Source organism: Neoarius graeffei, chromosome 17 (genome assembly GCF_027579695.1).
Source record: "Neoarius graeffei isolate fNeoGra1 chromosome 17, fNeoGra1.pri, whole genome shotgun sequence".
NCBI classification, from domain to species: domain Eukaryota; kingdom Metazoa; phylum Chordata; class Actinopteri; order Siluriformes; family Ariidae; genus Neoarius; species Neoarius graeffei.
The window spans coordinates 39,874,309-39,896,874 of NC_083585.1; the positions used below are offsets into that span (position 1 = coordinate 39,874,309).

At 42.7% G+C, this 22,566-nt stretch overlaps 1 protein-coding gene across 7 annotated transcripts in view; it reads left to right on the top strand.

Annotated features, from left to right (window-relative positions):
• Positions 1 to 21,993, top strand: part of LOC132901642 (TRPM8 channel-associated factor homolog) — a 45,812-nt gene extending 23,819 nt beyond the window's left edge. The window contains exons 2-10 of one of the 7 annotated variants that reach the window (XM_060944180.1): positions 7,483 to 7,633; positions 8,457 to 8,539; positions 11,255 to 11,970; positions 12,065 to 13,065; positions 16,065 to 16,159; positions 16,303 to 16,516; positions 18,011 to 18,250; positions 18,360 to 18,697; positions 20,263 to 21,993. In XM_060944180.1, coding sequence (XP_060800163.1) covers positions 11,351 to 11,970; positions 12,065 to 13,065; positions 16,065 to 16,159; positions 16,303 to 16,516; positions 18,011 to 18,250; positions 18,360 to 18,697; positions 20,263 to 20,505 — 2,751 coding nt within the window. In that variant the 5' untranslated portion in view covers positions 7,483 to 7,633; positions 8,457 to 8,539; positions 11,255 to 11,350 and the 3' untranslated portion in view covers positions 20,506 to 21,993. Of the gene's footprint in view, positions 1 to 7,114; positions 7,634 to 8,456; positions 8,540 to 11,254; positions 11,971 to 12,064; positions 13,066 to 16,064; positions 16,160 to 16,302; positions 16,517 to 18,010; positions 18,251 to 18,359; positions 18,698 to 20,262 lie in introns of those variants that run through there. The other 6 variants (XM_060944178.1, XM_060944177.1, XM_060944179.1 and 3 more) reach the window with 6 other exon arrangements.
• Positions 21,994 to 22,566: the final 573 nt, after the last annotated feature.

Sequence of the window (22,566 nt, forward strand, 5' to 3'; positions counted from 1 at the left end):
CTAGCTGCTTTATCCTGTTCTACAGGGTCGCAGGCAAGTTGGAGCCTATCTCAGCTGACTACAGGCAAAAGGCAGAGTACACCCTGGACAAGTCGCCAGGTCATCACAGAGCTGACACATAGACACAGACAACCATTCACACTCTCAGTCAATTTAGAGTCACCAGTTAACCTAACCTGCATGTCTTTGGACTGTGGGGGAAACCAGAGCACCTGGAGAAAACCCACGCGGACACGGGGAGAACATGCTAACTCTGCACAGAAAGGCCCTCGCCGGCCACGGGGCTCGAACCCGGACCTTCTTGCTGTGAGGCGACAGCGCTAACCACTACACCACCGTGCCGCCCTCTTTCCTGTCCCTGCAGATGAAAAATATCCCCACAGCATGATAGTGTCGCCACCATGCTTCACTGTAGGAACTCAGGGTGTTGGGTTTGCGCCACACATGGCATTTCCCATGATAGCCAAAAAGATCAATTCTAGTCTCATATGACCAAAGAATCTTCCATGTGTTTGGGGAGTCTGCCACATGCTGTTGGACAAACTCCAAACATGTTTTCTTAAGCGATTACTTTTTTTCTGGCCACTCTTCCATAAAGCCTCACTCTGTGGAGTGTACGGCTGAAAGTGGTCCTATGGACAGATACTCCCATCTCTGCTGTGGATCTTTGCAGCTCCTTCAGTGTTATCTTTGGTGTCTTTGTTGCATCTCTGATTAATGCCCTCCTTGCCTGGTCTGTGAGTTTTGGTGGGTGGCCTTCTCTTGTCAGGTTTGTAGTAGTGCCATATTCTTTCCATTTTGCTATAATGGATTTAATGGTGCTCTGTGGGATATTCAAAGTTTGGGATATTTTTTAATAAATCTTTTTATTAGATTTTTTGTTCACATCTAACAATATCTCACACATACATTGTATGAAAATAGAGCGAATCTTATTAGAAAAGACAGTTGGTTGTCCTACACAAGGTATGATGAGAGCAACAACGAACTTAGCCTAAGCCAGAATGACTTCTATGAACTATAGTTAACCCTTAACCCTTCCCACCCACCATAAACATACAAACCGTTATTATGTACATGTAAATTTAAAAAAGGGGGGGGGGAGTAAATAAATAAATAAGGACAAAAAAGGGGGGGCATCTAGTCACTTTCTGGGTGGATAGTAGTTCTGTTCAAATATTCCAAAAAGGGTTGCCAGGTTTTGTAAAAAGCATCATCAGAACCCGCCAGTGAAAATCTAATCTTCTCAAGTTTAATATGAGTTAGGACCTCTCAAAGCCAGCTATTGTGTGAAGGTGGAAGAACATGTTTCCATTTAAACAAAATAAGGCGTCTAGCCAATAGGGTTGTAAAGGCCAGTACCCAACGTTTGGACACAGGGAAATTCGGTGACGAGAGTGGAGGAGAGCCAAACAAGGCTGTGCAGGGCTCAGGGTTAAGATCCACATCAAGCACTGTTGCAAGTGTGTCAAATATTTGGTGCCAAAAGCCAGTGAGGTTCGAGCAGGACCAAAACATGTGGGTGTGATTAGCAGGCGACTGCTTGCATCTATTACAATTGTCACTGGTGCCTGGGTGAATCTTCACCAGTTGGGCATTTGAGACTCCATACTCAGTGTCAGTTTAGCAGGCCCAGGTGAAGATTTGCAAATACTGAAAAAGTCTGTGTTCAAAAAAAGCACCATACGGCACTAGTAAGAGATCGCAGTCACTATGTGTTTAATATTATCGTGTCAAGACACTCTTACCGGCTGGGCGAGTCATCCCAAAGCCCATGCCAGTAGTGGTGTTATTGTTAGTCATTAATAAATTGGTCCGTACATCGGTTGCGGAGCCGGGCCACTGAAGTAACCTCAAGGGGCGGGCATGGACTCCGCGAAGGCAGCGGCTTCTTCAACTGAGGAGAAACGCTTCTTAGTACCATCTTTCTTGGTGATTTGGAGCTTTGCTGGGTAAAGCAGGGCCAGCCGGAGGCCCAGGTTGTACAGCTTGGCCATGACATCACGGTAAACCGCACGTTGCTCTAGGACATTGGGGCAGTAATCCTCGTAGATGTGGACCAGCGAGTCGCAGTATTTCAGGTCATTCCTCCATTTGCGAGCCTCCCGGACTATTAGCTCCTTGGTCTGTTGCCGGTGAAGGCACACAATCACGGGTCTGGGCCTGTCTCCCTGTCGCGGCTTTGCAGCTAGGGAGTGGTGGGCCCGGTCTAGTTCCGGTGGGGTTTGCAGCACCTGATCCCCGAATATCTCCATCAGGACATCCGAGAAGAAGGTCATGGGTCGTGGACCTTCTATGGACTCAGGTAGGCCGACAATCCTGATGTTACGTTGGCTTCGCCCCTCCAAATCGATGTTTTTGTTTTTAAGCTTAGTGCAGGCCTCTGATAAGTTAGAGCATGATGCTTCAAGGGCTAGGATGCGTTCATCAATTAAATTGGCGCTGGACTCCAGACTCGCAATTCTTTCACCAAAGTCAGTCACTGTGGCCTGCACTGTATAAAGTTTAGCCTCGAGAGAGGTAAACGCCGACCTGAGCTCAGCAGACAGTGCCGCCGATATAGACTGGCGGTGCTTCTCCAGCAAGCTAGTCAGAGCAGACATGCTAATCTGATTAGCCATAGTGAGCGAGTCATCACTCACGGTTTCTCTTTCTTTAGCCAACCTGGTTCCGGAGGCCATGGAGCGTAGAGAATATTACTTACTCTTAGAAGGAATTCAGGTTGGGTTTGGGATATGAAAAGTTATGTTTTATCAGGTCAGCGCGGGACAGCGTGATACGTGCGTCTACTCCATTCCCCTCTCCACTGGAAGTCCGGGGATATTTTTTATAACCCAACCCTGATCCCTACTTCTCCACAATGTTGTCTCTGACCTGTTTGGAGTGCTCCTTGGTTTTCATGTTGCTTGCTTAGTAGTGTTGCAGAGTCTGGGTCCTTCCAGAACAGGTTGATTTATACAGACATCATGTGACAGATCATATGACACTTTGATTGCACACAAGTGGATCTGAATCAACTAATTATGTGACTTATGAAGTGAATTGGTTGGACCAGCTCTTATTTAGGGATTTCATATGAAAGGGGGTGAATACCTATGCACACTCCAGATTTCTGTTTTTTCATCTTAATTATTGTTTGTGTCACAATTAAACAACAATTTGCACCTTTAAAGTGGTAGGTACTGTATGCTGTGTAAATCAAATGGTGCTAATCCTCCAAAAATCCATTTTAATTCCATCTTGTAATGCAACAAAACAGGACGAACACCAAGGGGGATGAATACTTTTGCAAGACACTGTTGATCCCCTCCTAGAACTGCCACCTTATTGTGGTGGAGGGGTTTGTGTGCTTGAATGATCCTAGGAGCTATGTTGTCGGGGGCATTATGCCCCTGTTAGGGTTTCCCAAGGCAGACAGGTCCTAGGTGACAGGCCAGACCAAGAGCAGTTCACCAAAAAAACCCCTATGGAGAAAAAATCCAGGACCGTGACGTCGCCCGGTAGGACGCAGCCGGGGCCCCACCCTGGAGCCAGGCCCGGGGTTGGGGCTCGTATGCGAGTGCTTGGTGGCCGGGCCTTTGCCCATGGGGCCCGGCCGGGCTCAGCCCGAAGAGGTGACGTGGGCCCGACCTCCTGTGGGTTCACCACCCACAGAGGTAGCAGTAGGGGTTTGGTGCAGTGTGGATTGGGTGGCAGTCGAAGGTAGGGGCCTCGACGACCTGATCCCCGGACACAGCGGCTGGCTGTTGGGACATGGAATGTCACTTCGCTGGGGGGGAAGGAGCCTGAGCTTGTGCGGGAGGTTGAGAGGTACCGGCTAGAGATAGTCGGGCTCACCTCCACGCACAGCTTGGGCTCTGGAACCCAGCTCCTCGAGAGGGGCTGGACTTTCCACTTCTCTGGAGTCGCCCGTGGTGAGCGGCGGCGGGCTGGTGTGGGCTTCCTTATAGCTCCCCAGCTCAGCCGCCATGTGTTGGAGTTTACCCCAGTGAACGAGAGGGTCGCCTCTCTGTGCCTTCGGATTGGGGAGAGGGCTCTTGCTGTTGTTTGTGCCTACGGGCCAAATAGCAGTATAGAGTATCCGGCCTTCTTGGAGTCCCTGGGAGAGGTACTGAGGGGTGCTCAGACTGGGGACTCCATTGTGCTACTGGGGGACTTCAATGCTCACGTGGGCAATGACAGTGACACCTGGAGGGGCGTGGTTGGGAGGAACGGCCTCCCCGATCTGAACCCGAGTGGTGTTTTGTTATTGGACTTCTGTGCTAGTCACAGTTTGTCCATAACGAACACCATGTTCGAGCATAGGGGTGTCCATAAGTGCACGTGGCACCAGGACACCTTAGGTCGGAGGTCGATGATCGACTTTGTAGTCGTGTCATCTGATCTCCGACCCTATGTCTTGGACACTCGGGTGAAGAGAGGGGCTGAGTTGTCAACTGATCACCACCTGGTGGTGAGTTGGATCCGCTGGCGGAGGAGGAAGCTGGACAGACCTGGCAGGCCCAAACGTATGGTGAGGGTCTGCTGGGAACGTCTGGCCGAGCACTCTGTTGGGGAGGTCTTTAACTCCCACCTCCGGGAGAGCTTTTCCCAGCTTCCGAGGGAGGCGGGGGACATTGAGTCTGAGTGGACCATGTTCTCTACCTCCATTGTGGACGCAGCTGTTCGGAGCTGTGGCCGCAAGGTCTCCGGTGCCTGTCGTGGCGGCAATCCCCGAACCCGGTGGTGGACTCCGGAAGTAAGGGATGCCGTCAAGCTGAAGAAGGAGTCCTATCGGGCCATGTTGACCTCCGGGACTCCTGAGGCAGCCGACGGGTATCGGCAGGCCAGGCGCGCTGCAGCTCGGGCAGTTGCAGAGGCAAAAACTCGGAACTGGGAGGAGTTCGGGGAGGCCATGGAGAAGGACTATCGGTCGGCCTCGAAGAAATTCTGGCAAACCGTCCGGCGCCTCAGGAGGGGGAAGCAGTACTCTGCCAACACTGTTTACAGTGCGGGTGGGGAGCTGTTGACCTCGACTGGGGACATTGTCGGGCGGTGGAAGGAATACTTTGAGGATCTCCTCAATCCCACCGTCATGTCTTCCACTGAGGAGACTGAGGCTGATGACTCAGAGGTGGACTCGTCCATTACCCAAGCCGAAGTCACTGAGGTGGTTTGCAAGCTCCTCGGTGGCAAGGCACCGGGGGTGGATGAGATCCGCCCTGAGTATCTCAAGTCTCTGGATGTTGTGGGGCTGTCTTGGTTGACACGCCTCTGCAACATCGCGTGGCGGTCGGGGACAGTGCCTCTGGAGTGGCAGACTGGGGTGGTGGTCCCTCTTTTTAAGAAAGGGGACCGGAGAGTGTGCTCCAATTATAGGGGAATCACACTTCTCAGCCTCCCAGGGAAAGTTTACTCCAGGGTACTGGAGAGGAGAATTCGACCAGTAGTCGAACCTCGGATCCAGGAGGAACAATGCGGTTTTCGTCCTGGTCGCGGAACACTGGACCAGCTCTATACCCTTCATAGGGTGCTCGAGGGTTCATGGGAGTTTGCCCAACCAGTCCACATGTGCTTTGTGGATCTGGAGAAGGCATTCGACCGTGTCCCCCGTGGTATTCTGTGGGGGGTGCTTCGGGAGTATGGGGTTCAGGGCTCTTTGCTAAGGGCTGTCCGGTCCCTGTACGAACGGAGCAGGAGTCTGGTTCACATTGCCGGCAGTAAGTCAGACCTGTTTCCGGTGCATGTTGGACTCCGTCAGGGCTGCCCTTTGTCACCGGTTCTGTTCATAATTTTTATGGACAGAATTTCTAGGCGCAGCCAGGGGCCGGAAGGAATCCTGTTTGGGAACCACAGGATTTCATCTCTGCTTTTTGCGGATGATGTTGTCCTGTTGGCTTCTTCAAACCAGGACCTTCAGCATGCACTGGGGCGGTTTGCAGTCGAGTGTGAAGCGGCTGGGATGAGAATCAGCACCTCCAAGTCCGAGGCCATGGTTCTTGACCGGAAAAGGGTGGCTTGCCCTCTCCAGGTTGGTGGAGAAGTCCTGCCTCAAGTGGAGGAGTTTAAGTATCTCGGGATCTTGTTCACGAGTGAGGGAAGGATGGAGCGTGAGATCGACAGGCAGATCGGTGCAGCCTCCGCAGTGATGCGGTCGCTTTACCGGTCCGTCGTGGTGAAGAAGGAGCTGAGCCAAAAGGCGAAGCTCTCAATTTACCGGTCGATCTACGTTCCGACTCTCACCTATGGTCATGAGCTTTGGGTAATGACAGAAAGAACAAGATCGCGGATACAAGCGGCTGAAATGAGTTTCCTTCGCAGGGTGGCTGGGCGCTCCCTTAGAGATAGGGTGAGAAGCACAGTCACTCGGGAGGAGCTCGGAGTAGAGCCGCTGCTCCTCCACATCGAGAGGAACCAGCTGAGGTGGCTCGGGCATCTTTTTTGGATGCCTCCTGGACGCCTCCCTGGGGAGGTGTTCCAGGCATGTCCCCCCGGGAGGAGGCCCCGGGGAAGACCCAGGACATGCTGGAGGGACTATGTCTCTCGGCTGGCCTGGGAACGCCTCGGTGTTCTTCCCGAGGAGCTGGCCGAGGTGTCTGGGGAAAGGGAAGTTTGGGCTTCCATGCTTAGACTGCTGCCTCCGCGACCCGGTCCTGGATAAGCGGAAGAAGACGAGACGAGACGAGACACTGTTGATGATGGATGCATGGATGCATGCAGACGCCACAAGGGGTATATACCTAAGGATACTACATCATACAATATGATTTACATTTTTAAGACATGGATTCAATAGTTGATGATACTACAAAATTTGATATGATACAATTCAATTTAATAGCTTTTGATCAATACATGACCAGCTTTGTTCAGAAACTGGGGTAGGCCTAAGTTGTGATTGATGACGTAGAGATGGACTACCTTAAATATCAGGGTTACATACAAATCACCTATTTATCAGTTTAAAAATATTTTTACACACCAGCTGTCTATCCATTTTTGATAATAATCAATTTATAATCAAATATAATCAATAATAATTGTTTTATCATTGTTGCTTCAATGAATTTCAACTGTTGCCTTTTAAATCGATTAACCAATCCAAACCATCTGATCATTCTATCCCTTATATTTACACTGTAGACTGAAAACATTAAAACATTATATCTACTATACATGTTCTAAATATTCTATGTACAGCTTCTGCATTGCATTGTTGATTGAGAGAGAGTAGCTATACTAAGTACAATATACTGGCATCAATTTAAAGCCCTTATATATGGCCCATGTGCTCTATACCAATGGCTTTGAAGTAAGTGGCTCGACTGTACATGTATGACTTTTTTTTATTTATAATTTTGTAGATGTTTTTTCTCTCTACCACAACACGTTTTTTGGTCTTAACAATGCAATGTTTTCACCTGCACTTAAAATAGCTCCAGCCTCCACCTCCCCATAACAGCATATTATTCTCATATACTGTTCCTCATTCTTCACCTCAAGCCCCACCTAAACACATGACTGGTATTTATTCACAACCACCCAAACATGCAGGTGTTTGTCCCTGATTCTTCATTCTTGGAGCTTCTGGATTGTTCCCAGTGTGAAGAAAACACTTTATCTGTGACCTTTCGCTGTTGTTCATTCTGACAAGGTGGGTACACTGTAAAGAGAATACACATAAGTCAAGTGCATGCTAATGTGTAGTGTAGAATGCGTGCTGTTTATAATGCTTTATAATCTTTGTTTGCTGTGGGATTTAGGTGAAACTGGGCGTATTGGTTTCTTAACTGTTTTTTTTAGTTACCATCATCAACACCAGTAAACTCATCACTCACATGTCGCATGACAGAGTGAATGAAGCAAACATTTGCAAAGTGTCAATAGGATCTTCAAATGAAACAGTTTAAATTTATTCAAAGATTAATCTGTTTGGACATGACAAGCACATCCAATTTATATCCTTATATCCTGTTGCTTTACATTAAACAACAACAACAACAATAATAATAATAATAATAATAATAATAATAATAATATAGCTACACTAATACTAATTAATAAAACCTACATCATTCAAATGTTTCATTTATTGTCTACACTGAATACTGAAAGGGCAATTAAATAAATGGAAGAATGACAAATGTGTCATATGATTCATACGATATCATTTAATTTTAACTTTCTCTCACATTCAATATAAATATTGGTGCACAAACAGACGTTGTACCATATACCATTTTGCCCAATACTCAAACAAGTCCATTTGGAATTTTAGATCACTAATAGTAGTGTATTTGTTGTTGTTGTTGTTGTTGTTTTTATTCATGGAAATAATAGAAAATAATACACACTGCTAACTGAAACTTGGAGGAGATAATGTGTTATAAATGGTGATGTTGAGAGAGGTTTCCTGACCCCACCCAGGTTCTTGTTGAACAAACAGCTCTATTGATGCACTGACTTTTCTCTCATAGAACAGACCAAGCACTCTATTGGTTCCAAGCACTTGAAAATTCAGGGAGAGGCAGCTTCACTTGTTACTCCGATTTATTTGTGGGTAAGTTGAGTCTCATTCTTTGTCCTTTCTCTCATAGAACAGACTTATTAATAATCAAGTTAACACACGCCAAGCACTTGAAAGTTCAGGGAGAGGCAGCCTCACTTATTACTCCTATTTATTTGTGGGAAACGCTTGAGTCTCATTCTTGATGTACATAGCATTTTACAGTGGTGCTTGAAAGTTTGTGAACTCTTTAGAATGTTCTATATTTCTGCATATTATCTAAAACATCATCAGATTTTCACACAAGTCCTAAAAGTAGATAAAGAGAACCCAGTTAAACAAATGAGACAAAAATATTAGACTTGGTCATTTATTCATTGAGGAAAATGATCCAATATTACATATCTGTGAGTGGCAAAAGTATGTGAACCTTTGCTTTCAGTATCTGGTGTGACCCCTTTGTGCAGCAATAACTGCAACTAAACATTTGCAGTAACTGTTGATCAGTCCTGCACACTAGCTTGGAGGAATTTTAGCCCATTCCTCCGTACAGAACAGCTTCAACTCTGGGATGTTGGTGGGTTTCCTCACATGAACTGCTCGCTTCAGGTCCTTCCACAACATTTCGATTGGATTAAGGTCAGGACTTTGACTTGGCCATTCCAAAACATTAACTTTATTCTTCTTTAAAGTGCCATTCTACCATTGGATGTATTCTTTGTCATAAAATACAATATATTTTATGACAACATGACTAGACAGAGAAATCTTTTAGCTTCAAAATGATATATCAAACATAATTTTTTGACAACGACAAGTATATTAATTTTGCGACCAAAGTCACCTACCCTTTTAATTTCCGCGCGGTAGTGAAACGTGATGTCATTGGCAGGTTCCCCTTCTTGTGTACCACGTCATGTGTGACGTGACACAGATTATCAGCAATGGTGGATAGAACGCGATTTCCACTTGTCGATTGCTGTGCCGATATTCACCATCGACCGTCTCCTTTGGGCATCACTTGCTATTTTCCTTCGCTTCTTTTCCGAAGCTGACAATCGCGTTCTATCCGCCATTGCTGATAATCTGTGCCACGTCACACGTGACGTGGTACACAAGAAGGGGAACCTGCCGATGACATCACGTTTCACTACCGCGCGGAAATTAAAAGGGTAGGTGACTTTGGTCGCAAAATTAATATACTTGTCGTTGTCAAAAAATTATGTTTGATATATCATTTTGAAGCTAAAAGATTTCTCTGTCTAGTCATGTTGTCATAAAATATATTGTATTTTATGCCAAAAAAATACATCCAATGGTGGAATAGCACTTTAACCATTCTTTGGTAGAATGACTTGTGTGCTTAGGGTCGTTGTCTTGCTGCATGAACCACCTTCTCTTGAGATTCAGTTCATGGACAGATGTCCTGACATTTTCCTTTGGAATTTGCTGGTATAATTCAGAATTCATTGTTCCAACAATGATGGCAAGCTGTCCTGGCCCAGATGCAGCAAAACAGGCCCAAACCATGATACTACCACCACCACCACCATGTTTTGCAGATGGGATAAGGTTCTTATGCTGGAATGCAGTGTTTTCCTTTCTCCAAACATAACACTTCTCATTTAAACCAAAAAGTTCTATTTTGGTCTCATCCATCCACAAAACATTTTTCCAGTAGCCTTCTGGCTTGTCCATGTGATCTTTAGCAAACTGCAGACGAGCAGCAATGTTCTTTTTGGAGAGCAATGGCTTTCTCCTTGCAACTCTGCCATGCACACCATTGTTGTTCAGTGTTCTCCTGATGGTGGACTCATGAACATTAACATTAGCCAATGTGAGATAGGTCTTCAGTTGCTTAGAAGTTACCCTGGGGTCCTTTGTGACCTCGCCGACTATTACACGCCTTGCTCTTGGAGTGATCTTTGTTGGTCGACCACTCCTGGGGAGGGTAACAATGGTCTTGAATTTCCTCCATTTGTACACAATCTGTCTGACTGTGGATTGGTGGAGTCCAAACTCTTTAGAGATGGTTTTGTACACTTTTCCAGCCTGATGAGTATCAACAACGCTTTTTCTGAGGTCCTCAGAAATCTCCTTTGTTTGTGCCATGATACACTTCCACAAACATGTGTTGTGAAGATCAGACTTTGATAGATCCCTGTTCTTTAAATAAAGCAGGGTGCCCACTCACACCTGGTTGTCATCCCATTGATTGAAAACACCCGACTCTAATTTCACCTTCAAATTAACTGCTAATCCTAGAGGTTCACATACTTTTGCCACTCACAGATATATAATATTGGATCATTTTCCTCAATAAATAAATGACCAAGTTTAATATTTTTGTCTCATTTGTTTAACTGGGTTCTTTTTATCTACTTTTAGGACTTGTGTGAAAATCTGATGATGTTTTAAATTATATTTATGCAGAAATATAGACAATTCTAAAGGGTTCACAAACTTTCAAGCACCACTGTATCTGGCATTTCTTTCAGTACTGCATCCAAGTTCCAGGCAAATCAGCGTGCTGACTTAAAGTTATTTACAGATCAGTTTAAAAATATGGATTATTTTTTACACCCCAGTTGTTTGTTCTTTTTTTCTGATAATAATAACCGTTTTAAGATTGTGCATTGTTTAATTTCAATCACTGCCTTTTAAATTGATGTATTGATCCAAGTTGTCTGAGCATTACATCCTTAGGGCTAGCTGTGATCTGAAATACATTATATGAACATTCTTACCTCTTTTTTTATTTTCTTTCAGCAGCACTACAACTTCAGAAGACCTAATCTTTATTGAGTACATCAGGCCAGAAATACCAAAGATTAACCATTCTCCAAAAAATTAAATCGAAGCGCAATGGCACAAGAGTTGGACTACCGCGCTCTTATGAATGGGATTCAGGAGCTTGATTTCCAGGCAGATGCAGTGCCAAGTGACCTTGTGCTAATAGGCAACCAAGCCTTCCCGCTCAGCATGAATCCAAGAGGTCAGGTCCTTATGGCTGCATCTCGCTATGGCCGGGGACGTATAGTAGTGTTGGGACATGAGGGGTATTTAACACGTTTCCCAGTCCTGGTAGAAAATGCCTTGAAATGGCTTATGCCATCTGAGTCTAAAAGCAAAACTATAGGCATTCAAAAGAGTTACAGTTCCCTTGAAGAAAATTTATCCAACTGCACTCTGAAAACCAAGGTAGGAGATTTCCAAAATGCTGGTTTAGCAGTCTATGTCACCAATGCCTACAGTGTCGATTCATGTGCCAAAGAGTTAATAGCCTTCCTTAAATCTGGGGGAGGCTTGCTCATTGCTGGTCAAGCTTGGCACTGGGCTCAGACCCATCCAGGAGAGAATACATTACTCTGCTTCCCCGGCAACAAAGTGTGCAGTGTGGCAGGAATCTATTTCTCACATCTTCCAGGGGAATGTGGCAAATTTCCTGTTCCCATGGAAATTCCCTCGAGCTGGCTGGCAGTGTCGTAAGTAAAGCAAATGTAAATTTTTTGTTTGTGTTTAAAAGTTTCTTTTAATTGTCTCAAATATCTCACTTGGTTTATGTTGGCTTATTCCCAGGATTGGTAAGGACTTCAAAGATGACCTAAAGTTCCTACTCCAAGGTGTTTCTGAGTTTGATATTCGAGGTGGGGCTTTAGCTTCTGAAGTGTTGACACATGGACCCTTAGCCTTTCCTATTGCATGTGACCCATCTGGGAGAGCATTCATTGCTGGGGCCTACTATGGACAAGGGAGAATAATTGTGGCCACCCACGAAAGCTACCTTGGTCGTGATTCGCTGTCTACCTTCTTGATCAATGCTATCCGCTGGCTTGATGAAGACCGCAAAGGGGTTATCGGAATCGTGCCCCAACTTAAAGATGCCCATCGTGTTCTGAGCAAGTCAGGGCTAAACTGTCAATTAACTGGATTTAGAAAAGACCTAAGTGTTTTTGTCTGTAAGTCCTACGATGATTCTCAATGTCAGCAGATCCAGGAGTTTGTTGCCGAGGGTGGAGGTCTCATGATAGGAGGTCATGCTTGGTACTGGGCACAGTCCAACCCTCAGCGCAATGTGATGACTGATTGCCCACGAAACCGTATCCTCACTAAAATGGGACTCTCTGTCATGGGTAATACCTTGAAAGGTGGCTTGTACAAAGCCCAGAAAATAACTGAAGATGGGGACAGAAGAACAGAGGCATACCATTTCCGTGACTTGCTGCAGCACTTTGCTTGCCATGTCGTCGAGGGCAAGGATCTTTGTAAACATGAACAGGAATGTCTGCAGAAGCTGAGAAATGATTGCACAAATTATCTGCGCATGCAGGATCATGACAATGCTTCTTATACTTCAATGGTTGCACTGCTCACAGATATGGTGAAAAAGGCAGGCGTTCCACAAGTGTGTCAAACATGTCCTGTTAAAAGTACCAAAGATAAACTACTGCTTAATGTGGGAAGTGAGGTGTACAGGGTGTGCAAAGATCCTGATGCACTTCTGCCATTCATCATCAACGACATACCCAACCTACCTACGGTATCCAATGCGAGAGTCCGGATCAGTGCAAACACATCTGGTAAAGATTCTGTTTTCTTTAATCATTTGAATTTTTTAGAAATTGAATTTTCTGTTTCAGATTGTATTTATTGAGTATACATGACTCTAAACCTGAGTTTGTGTGTTATACAACAGTTAGCTTAAACTAACCTCTGCCAAACATCGATGATACCATTAACCATCTGAAAGATCATTTATCACTTTGTCTAATGTTAAAAGCACTACACCGGCAGGGGTGTGTGTGTGGGGGGGGATGTATTGTGAAATATATGCCACATGCAGTCTAAGTTAAAGCATTCTCAGGGTTGTAACGAGGATCAAAAACTTTTTATGAGGTCCACATTGCAGAAATGTGTCAAAGTTAATATTCTTCATTGTTAATGTGTGATACATCAGTTGCTAAGTTCAAATCTCTGTTATGTTATACTCCCATTGTTAAACTGCTCTCACTCCAGTGAGACTGTTTTAATTTTTTTTTTCAGTGAAATATTTTGGTTTAGAAGCCTAAACTAGCTACCAAGTTCATTTCTGAATTGCATTACATGATGCTGTACCATCAATACGAGAGTAAATAATGCACTATCATGCTCAGTGTGTTATTAATGATTAATCTTGCACAATATAACAACTTTATATTGACCTAGCAATAAAGGTTTATTTGTAGCCAGCTAATGAGTTTGGAGCCACCCCAATCAGTTATTGCAACTTTTGATTTGGTTAACAAAGTTATGAGTAGTGTAAAAAAAAACACCAATATACACTCATATTTATGTCATATGATGTTATATAGTCTCTCACATATAGAACATAGCTATGCTATGTAGGTGCAATTAGTTTAAGTGAGTGATCAATCTCATTAAATCTGAAGGTTAATAATTAAAATTGAATCAGTCTCATTTGAATCATACCATTGAATCAGTCTCATTGAATCGTCTCATTGAATCATTTTCATTGAATCATACCATTGAATCAGTCTCATTGAATCGTTTTTATTGAATCAGTCTCATATTATCATTAAATCACTCATGGAATCAGTCTCATTGGATCAGTCTCATTAATTAATACCATTAATTTTGGTGCTTAATAATAAATTACCAAACAGCTAAATTATGGTATATTCCAAATTATTATGATCACTTACCATATTACACAACTTATATGCACCTTTGAATTCTTTTGAGATTGTGTGACTTCATAAATATCGGAACACAAATAAACACAGTTTCAATAATAAATAAATTTATTATAACAAAGATAAAATGAATAATGGGTGTGTGTGTGTGAGCGTGTGTGTTTGTGTGTGTCTGTGTGTGTGTTAAAAAGAAATTAAACATTAAACATATGGGGTGTGTGTGTGTGTGTGTGTGTGTGTGTGTGGAGGAGGGTAACCATGTGTCTCAGTAAAACAAGGGAGTTAGCTTTGGTTGCTAAGACAAAGGAATTAGCCGTATGTGGCTAGCTAAGGCCCGAGGGTCCTACCTCGTGGAGTTAAGAACAAAGGAATGTTATCTAAGGTGTGGGGGAGGATGACCACGTGTTGGAGACAAAAGATTAGCTTTATGTTGCTAGCTAAGACAAAGGGATGCTAGCTAAGGTGTGTGTGTGTGTGTGTGTGTGTGTGTGTGGGGCCTGGTGACCACGTGTTTCTAAGTACAGCAAGAGAGTTAGCTTTGGTTGCTAATTAAGGTGTGTTGGCCACAAATGGAGACCCAGATTAGCCTTGTGTCGCTAAGGAGGGTGTGTCACCACGTGGGGTTTGAGAACAAAGGATTTAGCTCTGGTTGCTAATTCACTAGCTTATGCATTCCTAAATCCACTGAAACCTTGACGAGGTCAAAATGTGTGATAAGGAAATTTAAGTGTTAGTGAAGAATAAAGAGAAGAGCATGCAAAGCCTATCTATTAAACAATTGAGAGATTAAAACAAAATAGAACAATCAATTCAACACGCTGCATGTTTACAGTGTACACATTTAAACCGTTCCTGAGTTTAAATTCACACTTCATAAAAGCTAATTCCTAAGACTAGGTTTTTGCCCAAAATGCCAAGTCTTACTTCAGTATCTCGCCCTTTTTGTAGAAAGCAGAGAATTCTCGGAGAGGCTGAGTTCACAGGAGCTCATGGAGCAGAGAATTCTTGGTCCGATGCTTCGTAGCTCGTGGGAAGAAAAAAAACTCTGATTAAACAATGTGCACAGTTTTCTTTAGTTAGAAAGGGATCCAGCCGCTTCTTAACTTTAAATTGACTACTTTGGGCTGCAGTCGTACATACTGATAATGAATAAAACCAGTTGTAACTCAAGCTGAGTTTTAAAATTGCGCGATTCTAGGATCTACCGTGGCCAAAGGTGAAAGAAAAGCACGAAACTCTGATTCTTGCAAGAAAGAAAGAAAAATACGTCTTTATCAGCAGAGCAAATCTCTTTGTGTCCAGACGGCTTGAAATCCAGATGGAAAGAGAGAGAAAAGTCCTCCTTGTGTCCGTGTTGAATTCACGGCGCCAAAAGAGACCGAGTTGGAAGTTTCCGGGTTACTTATTCTTTCATGGAGGATGTGATGTTGGTGATCCCACCCCGGCGTGACGTAGGTCAACGCGGAAACTGGTGATGGGAAATGTAGTTTCTTAAAGAGACGGGCTGTTAAACTTCTTAGATGGACAGTATCTACAGCTATATGTATATTAGCCTATAATATATGCATTACAGGCCTCTCAACAAGAAAACAGGTAGAGCTAAACATAATGGCCAAAATAATTAAGTCAATGGATACAACTCTTTAGCTGCTCTGAGGTGACTGCTGATCTTGGAATAGTCTTAAAGGTTCTTCACCATAGTGCACTAAACCACATTATCAGGACACCAGTGGGTCCTTGTTGAATGTAACAACTGGAGATATGTTACATAGGGGGTTGGGGGGGGGACCTACCAAGGTCCAGACCTCTGTGTTCTTGTGGCTAGCCATGGGTGTATATATTTTCTGAGAGGTACTGTATTTACCTTCAGCAATATTTTGTTACAGGTTGTGAAGAATGGATAAGCACAGGTTTGTATCTTTCTCCTGGAATGAGGACTTATGTTGCAGTACCTCAAGAAATCAAAGGCAAAGGTTGGCAGGTAATTACACTTCTCACTATGCTGTTCAGTATATTACTCTGTTATACGTAATTCTAATGTTTGTTTATATATGCAACAAATGAGGAGATACATTTAGATATTTGCAGGAAAAGTAGAGTAATCTTTACACCATATGTCTACAGCTGCAGATTGGATGTCAGACAGATTCCTTGGGCGATGCAGATGTTCTGACACGCGCTTCTGTGGTGCACGAGCGATTTGCTTTGGAGAGTGAGATGCTGTTGGTCTGTAATTTGTGGGGAGGCCTCATATACATAATTGCACCATGCAAGAGCAAAGTGGATGAGGTGGAGGTTGTTGTACAAACAGCCATAAAAGCCCCATACTACAAGTTTGGTAAATTCAATTGCCACTTACTTCCTTAACAGCAGCATGGAATACTACTAAAACAGGAGCTTGCGAATAACTATTTTTAGCTAATACTCTGATTAGCTGATAGTGAACTAAAAACAACATGAGAAACTTTGGTGACATGTCACATTTCCATATGCAGCCAAATCTCGTTTGTCTTTTCAACTGACTAGTTAAAAAAAAAAGACAAGCTTTTTTGTCTCAGCTAATTGATAGATTACTAGTCCACATTTTAGGCATTTACCGACATATGATGTGGAATCGGGGTATAACAAACAGTCTGTATCGATGCATTGATTTAAAAGATAGAGTGAAATGAATCATGGTAACAGTCATACATTTATCGTTAACTATTATATTTTATTAATATTGACTAATTTATTTGAAGACTGTGAGCTAGTCTAGTGGTTAGCATGTCCGCCTCTCGACCGGAAGATAGCGGGTTCTACTTGCGGTTGGGTCATACTAAAGACCATTATCAAAATGGTACCTACTGCCATCTGATGAGGAATGTCACAATACAGATGTGATCAATCAAAGTCCTTCCCACGCCATGTGGCGCATAGGGTGGCACCGATCTCTGTTTCCGTAGCCCTCAGCCTCTCGCCTATTACATAGCTAGGGTTACGGGGGGGGGCAGTCCTCTGGCAACCGTGAGAGTTTGACTCCCCACTTGCATCTGTATTGCAGCATGCCTTGCCAGACGGCAGTAGGTACCATTTTTATGATGGTCTTTGGTATGACCCGACCGTGAGTAGAACTCGCAATCTCCCTATAGAGAGGCATACACACTAACCACTAGGCCAACTAGCTGGTCCAATACAGATGTGGTAGGGGGTCAAACTCTCATGGTTGCCAGAGAACCAGAGGGCCCCTCCCCATAACCCTAGCTACCGGTATGTAATAGGCGAGAGACTGAGGACTACTGAAATGGAGAGCGGCGCTGCCCAAATGTGCCTCAGGGGTCTGGTTAGTACTGGGACAGGAGACTGCCTGGGAAGATCAGGTCCTGGCATGGGAAGGGACTTTGAACTTGATAATTTATTAGAAATTGATTATTATAGGAAAAGGATAGATGACTGGTATATAAAAAAGACAATATTTTTTAAACTGATTTGTCAATAGGTTAGCGAGGTGACCATAACTCTTATACTTACTGAATTGAATTAAGACATATCTTTTATAACAGGTTCAGTATTCTGGCCAAATATCAAATCACTGCCTCAAGAATCATTGCCTTATTGAAATCCTATCTTATTCTGTGGAAGCCTAAATTTTAGCATGGATGTCCTGACAAATTCACTCCCACATAATATGCTACAGTCAGTCAGTGAAAATGTCACATCTTAGCCAGACAATTTGGTGATCAAGAATAAAATAATCTAGTTCCAAAAGAGTGTTCAGATGTTTGACTAATATATGCTGGTAAGCTATTCGAGTGTAATCAAATAAGTGAACTTAACATTTCCTCTCCATCAGGACAAACCAGTGTAGCAGACTGGGTGAAGGAGATCCGTAATGCACCAGCTCCTTGGGCAGAACTGGAGTTTGAGAATCTAATCATTACCTCACAGTCAGACTTCATACGTAAACTGGACCGACCTGATAAGGTGGCGGCTCTCTGGAATTCCATAATGAAGGGTGTGGCCGACTTAGCCTCAAAACCTGCCAAGTTTCCACGCAAGGAACGTTTTGTCGCTGATGTTCAGATCTCTTGTGGTACGTACTGGAAACTGTCAGTAGCACGAAGCATATTAACTCAAGCTACTAAGATGGAAAAAGACTCCGCGTGATTGACTAACAAAGCTTCTCAATCCTTTCATAACAGGTTTCATGCATGCTGGCTACCCGGTAATGATTCACTCCTCCTCTGTCGCAGCACTCTTGAAGCCAGAGACAGCTCGAACACAGGGTATTTGGGGGGCCATTCATGAATTGGGCCATAATCAGCAGCGCTCTGTGTGGGAGTTCCCCCCACATACCACTGAGTGCACCTGTAACCTGTGGTCGGTGTATGTGCATGAGGTGGTGCTGGGGGTGAACAGGGCCAAGGCTCATAAGAACATGTCTCAAGAAAGCAGAAAGAAACGAGCTGAGAATTATGCTAAGGGAGGCAGGAATCTGAAAGACTGGAGTGTCTGGACAGCCCTGGAGACATACATGCAGGTAAACAACTCCACATTTTCTGGTTGTTTTTATTTATTTTATTGAATACAAATTACAAATAGTGTAAAAGTATTTGGTGAGAGTGGATGATTGATTCTGTATTTACATTCCAGTTATACTGAACTAAGTCAGTAATTATAGAAAAGTATATAGTAACTGTTAAAAAACACACACATGGTGTAATAATGCAGATATATTTCTATATTTGTTTATAACTGCGCTATCACTGGTTACTTTCAGAGTGCATTTCTGTTATTCCGTCTTGGAAGTGGAAAGCACTTAAGTCTAATAATGAAGTAGAATTACTGAAGATTTCTGTTAGGAGAGTTGTACTGTATCAGAGTACACTAAAATTTATTCAAAACTAATAAAATCTTTAATATATCCATGAAAAAAGAACTTTCATACATTTTCATACATTTCCAATTAAACCTTAAACGTACTTGATGCAAATCTCATTTTTTTTCCCTGACATTTTAACATCTTTGACCAGGGACTGTTTATTGCTCTCACTTGTTCTTCATACATTAATGTTACTTTACTGGAAAATAATGTACAGTAAGACATGTTTGCAGCACATTAAAAAAAAAAAAACTTCATTTGGTTTCCTTTGAATAAAACTGTAAGAAAATATTTGGATTGGGTCTGAACATCTAACCCTAATCATAACCTACATTCCTTTCTTGACAAATTGATGCATGCAAATTATGTACTTATAAATATGCAGGTATGAAACAATTTCTTGACTTCAATTTTTATTGTTGTTGTTGTTGTTGTTGTTCAAATCATGTATTTTTCTAAGTATGAGTTTGACAGCCTGCTACAATCTCAATACCTCTGCACACTACTTCCAACTCTCAATACCACTGCACACCTGCACTGTACAAAGCTTCATTAGACACTTTTTATTTATGGAACTTTTTTTGCTGTCAATATTGCTGGTACACTACACTCCTCGATAGTATACAGTCTATGCTGTGTCTATTTATTGTCTTGCACTCATCTCATACTGTTATATTTGCACTTTGTCGTCTTGTGTACTGTTATGTATTGCACCATGGTCCTGGACAAACTGCATTTGCATTCTAATGTATCTAACAATATAGAAGAATGACAATAAAACCCCACTTGATTTGACTTTTAACAACAATCTGTGCATGTTTAGAAACTGAGGAGACCAATTGCTGTAGTTTTGAAAGGAAATATTGTCCCATTCTTGCTTGATATACAATTTCAGTTGCTCAACAGTTCGGGGTCTCCTTTGTCATATTTTGCGCTTCATAATGCGCCAAATGTTTTAAATGGGAGACAGGTCTAGACTGCAGTTTGTATATTTGCACTTTATGTCGTCTTCTGTACTGTGATGTATTGCATCATAGTCCTGGAGCAACTACATTTGCATTCTAATGTATCCAACAATATAGAGGCATGACAATAAAAACTCACTTGATTTGACTTGATCTTTAAAACTGAGTAAGATTTTGAAACAATAGCCAGATGTAAGTATAGATTTTCTGTATGTTCTCCACTCCTACATCATCTTACCTTAACCTATTTTGTTTCAGCTGCAAGATCGTTTTGGCTGGGATGCTTTTAAGAAAGTCTTTGCAGCTTATCACAGCATCAGTAAAGTCCCAAAAGACCGAGATGGAAAGATGAACTTGTATGCTGAAACATTCTCAAAGGTGGTGAACATGAATCTGGCTTCTTTCTTCAAAGCCTGGGGTTGGCCTATTCAGCCCTGCACTGAGGAAAAGCTCAGCAGTCTGCCTCAGTGGAGTGACCATCCCATGGCCCAGTATGCTTGATTCCCCAATCCCCCAGTGTTTGATGTCCCAGGCCCATAATGCCCCTTGTTTGCCTAATACTGAAAGCTTGGTGTGATTTTCTTTTGGGTGGTGGCTATGGCTTGGGTCTGAATATAATGCTTATAAATATAAACATATGAGTGAAAATAATTCTCAGAGACATGATATAGATGTATATACAGATACTAGGGTGCATCAGTTGCCCCCTAAAAATGAAAAGTTCCTCCAATCATAATGCATTTTTGTTTTTATGTTCCTTTTGGTAAGAAAACACACTGGGTGAAATATTTTGACAAAATTCAAAAGTTTAATGGTGGCACCAGGAGCCCAAAGTTATGGAAAAAGCTGCTATTTTATGACTTTTATGACAAAATTTAGATCACTTTTCATGAAACATTATGGCACCTTATAGAGTATACCAAATATCTTAGATACACAGTTTTAGTACATATTCTAAATATATTATCAAGCACAGTTTGAGTTTTAGCTGTTCATTGAATCATTGTTCAACTACTTTTAAACAATACAAATGTATTATGAATCACATTAATGCTTCTCAATCCCTTGCAAAGGTTCTTAACATGATCTCTGGGTCACAAGAAATCAATAAATGGAGTCCAACATTGTGATTCAAACCTTACGCGAAAACATAAAATAAGCATTTTTTGGCAAAAAATGAACCTCATGGTGCCACCATTAGACTTTTGAATATGGTCAAAAAATTTTACAGGATGTCTTTATTGGTGAAAAGGAACACCCAAACAAAAATGCATCAGATTTTATGAAAGTGAGGGCAACTGATGCACCCTAACAGATACACATGAAAAACAATTTCTTAAGATAATTAATCACAGCATGCTCACAGGTAATCTCTTTTTTAAAGAGTTAAATATATACTCTACACACACACACACACACACACACACACACACATATATATATATATATATATATATATCTCCCATCTCATTATCTCTAGCCGCTTTATCCTTCTACAGGGTCGCAGGCAAGCTGGAGCCTATCCCAGCTGACTACGGGCGAAAGGCGGGGTACACCCTGGACAAGTCGCCAGGTCATCACAGGGCTGACACATAGACACAGACAACCATTCATACTCACATTCACACCTACGGTCAATTTAGAGTCACCAGTTAACCTAACCTGCATGTCTTTGGACTGTGGGGGAAACCGGAGCACCCGGAGGAAACCCACGCGGACACGGGGAGAACATGCAAACTCCACACAGAAAGGCCCTCGCCAGCCCCGGGGCTCGAACCCAGGACCTTCTTGCTGTGAGGCGACAGCGCTAACCACTACACCACCGTGCCGCCCTATATATATATATATATATATATATATATATATATATATATGTGTGTGTGTGTGTGTGTGTGTGTGTGTGTGTGTGTGTGTGTAACAGCTATTCTGCAGAATCAGCCTGCAGATCTATTCATGCTGTTTGCAAATAAAACAAATCTTGAAATATAATGGAATACTGAAGTGTGTTTATTCAGTTTCTATATTAATGAGATTATTGTTTTCTATCAGTCACAATTTGGATTTGATTTCATTATCAAATACTAACTAGAAGCAAATTACATTTTTTATTTCACTGAATTTTTTTTTTTAGATTGGAATTTAGTATGGGATATGAGGAACAGGAAAACTGATCATTTTTGAAACTGTCTATTTCCAAAGAAAATATTTACAGCACTAATATATTTGTACTTGGGGGGGGGGGGGGGGGGGAGTTTAAATCAGATTATATAAAATCCCACTTTGAGCTCAAAATAATGTTTATTATTGACGTTATTCTTTTAGTATATGATTGCATGTAGTCAGTGTTTGGATTTGATATCTAGATAGACCAGGGGTGGGCAAACTTTTTGGCTCAGGGGCCACATTGACTTTTGAAATGTGCCAGGCGGGCCGGGCCAACACCAAATTCATACATATCGAACATAAACCGGAAAAGCTTTAGTGTTATTGTAAGGGCTTCACTGACAGAGACCCAAATGCAGATCAGATTGACATTTATTTTAGTTCTCAGTCAACAAAGGC